The 2,559-nt window shown below is 49.0% G+C and overlaps 1 protein-coding gene across 1 annotated transcript; it reads left to right on the forward strand.

Annotated features, from left to right (window-relative positions):
• Nucleotides 1-72: 72 nt before the first annotated feature.
• LOC144478178 (uncharacterized) lies at nucleotides 73-2,553 on the forward strand (the record flags this gene model as incomplete). Its single annotated transcript, XM_078195914.1, has 4 exons — nucleotides 73-859; nucleotides 953-1,167; nucleotides 1,598-1,951; nucleotides 2,386-2,553. Coding segments are annotated over 4 exons (1,425 nt in total), but the record flags the coding sequence as incomplete, so codon positions are not given.
• Between the last annotated feature and the right edge of the window lie 6 nt (nucleotides 2,554-2,559).

Below are 2,559 nucleotides of genomic sequence, written 5' to 3' on the forward strand. Positions count from 1 at the left end.
CTCGCGCAATGGATCTTTTCACTAAATAAATACTTTAACTAATACTAATACAATGTGCTACTTGCATTCCAGATCCTGTCGTTGGCGCTGAGCAACAATAATCCAGGACCGACCAGAGCACCGAAAGCCATCATCACCGAGAACGCGACACCGAATTCGCTCGGCTCTTACGCGAAACCGTCCGCCGGTCCGATAGTGATCGACTTGCTGCCGTCGTCGACGGCGACGACGCGGAGACCGTTGACAACATTGCAACAACCACTGAGAGACGTGTCGGTGATCAGCAATTTGATAGATCAAACAACGGCTCGTCCGATTTCCTCGACGACGGGAAGGGTTGGTTTAGAAGCGATCGCGTCTTCGCCGAGTTCGATAAGCACGACGAAGACTCCGGTGGCGGTTCCGATAAAGGTGTCCACCACTCAGCGACCTAGGACCACTACCCCGCCACCTATAGGTCTAGGTGCAACCTTGTGGCAAGCGCTCTTTGGCGGTGGACTGTTCGGACAGGCTCCAACTCCCAAACCTTCGGTGTCGAAACCGAAACCGATCACCGCAGAACCCGCGCAGTCGGTCAGCATCACTCCGAAGCCGGTGACAAGCACACAGAAGCCACAAGTTACTCAAGCAACGGTTCCTGCGACGTTCAGGAACGTGGATATCTCGCAGATCATAGCGAGCACACCCAATTCGATCCCATCGCTGGCGAAATCGGCGAGCACGTTTACTCCGATATCACCTAGCAAGCAAGCGACGGTAACAAGTCCGAAACCGAGATCTGTGAAGGCCGAGACGTCCACGTTCTCGCCCGAAGAGGATGCTAAGTTCTTGGTCGACCTGCTGCGCGCTGTTCAGAACGGCAAGTGGAATAGATTAACAGATAGATGATAGATTTATTATTCTTAATAAAGAATAATGATAATGATAAAAACGTTCGCTCTTCTTGTTCCAGATAACAAAGCCAGCGCCTCGAAGAAGCCGTCGGGCCTGGAGCAGGTCGACGAATCGTTCCTGAGAGCGATATTAACCGGAAGAGCGTTCACGACGACAACCGCGGCGCCGTCGAACGAAATCAGCAACGCTGCCTTGTTGGCGGCGCTGTTGAAGGCCCAAGGCATAGAGCCGTCGACTCCTGCGACCAAGATTAGAGAGCAACTATTGTTAGCCGTGAGTACCATCGCTTCGCAACGGTTAATCGCCCTTAGAACAGCCTCCCACGCGTCTTCCTGGCGAAATTGATGGCCGCTGGAACCGTGTGCGACCGGTGTAGAGCGGTTGTTACACCGAATTGGCGAATGAACGGCAACTTTAATGCGCGCGTAACATCGAAACTGGAGCGAGGCAACAAAAGATCGTCTATAGCATCGATGCGCGCCCGGTTTTTAAATTCTTCTAATTTATTTATTATTTTTCTATTATTTTTCAGTAATACTAAGCAAAGACAGAAATCCATTTTTAATGGCAGAAAATCAATTTTTCTTTAGTGGCGCTCAATGTGTTAAAATAGTTCGACAGAGCGCTCGCACCGAAAGGGTTAAGTCACGGCCGTGATCTGCGGCCCGAAAGAAAATAATTGCTCGTCTTGTAATGTGAACAGAGCGTCGGCGAGGGCGTCGGCTTGGCACCGACCGCATCTCCGACTACCGTGTCAACGACAGTTACGGTTACGGCCGGGCAGGCGTCGACCGGACCGTCGTCCGCGGCGACTGCAACTCGACCTACGGACACCACGAAAAAGACGGTGACACCGAGCTCGAGCCCGAGATCAACCTCGAGGCCGAGGATACGCACGACAACGTGGTCGCCGAGCTCGACGTATCCGCCGTCCCTCTTCAGTTCCTTCTCCAATTACGGTGCCCCGGCGCAGTCGTCCGGCGGCAATGATTCTGGTAGCGGCGCGTTATTCGGCGCTACCAGAGCGTTCAGTCAGCTTCTCGGTGCCGCGATAAGTGTAAGTTTACTGTATCGCCTCGTTACGATGCCACTAGCCCGTTCACCGACACTGTAATCGAGGCGTAACCGGTGGACAGGGTTAACCCTTTGGTCAGCTCTAGCTGGTCAGAGCAAATTTAATTTCTTTACAGAATTTAAAGTCAAGGTTACAAGTAGTTTTTCAATTTTCAGACTCGAATGAAAAAGTTAAGAAATTCTTTGGCCTCTAAGCGATAGAAAAATTTTAAATTAGAAGATTTAAATCTATCGTTTAAAAAAATTTTTAAGTTAACTAGTCCAAAAAAAATTATTGTTATTTTAAAAGGTGTCCGAATATTAACAGTTCGCCAGTGGCATCGTCAATAATCATTTCTGATAATAGAACCTTTTACCTAATTTTTCATAACGTTTAAAATACATTAATTTAAATTAAAATTTGAATTTTCGTTTCAGGGAGCGGCGCAGCAGCTGCAGTCCTTAGTCAGAAACGGAACTCGAATCGTGTCCGAAGCGGTGGGTTAAATCGGACAACAGGGGTCAAGAAAATTAATATAATCCAATAGTGTAAGCGACGATCTTGGGAACGTGACAATTTAAAAGAAAAAAAATGGTGGTGAGAGCCCGCTC

This window comes from Augochlora pura, unplaced genomic scaffold (assembly GCF_028453695.1).
Source record: "Augochlora pura isolate Apur16 unplaced genomic scaffold, APUR_v2.2.1 APUR_unplaced_8956, whole genome shotgun sequence".
NCBI lineage: Eukaryota > Metazoa > Arthropoda > Insecta > Hymenoptera > Halictidae > Augochlora > Augochlora pura.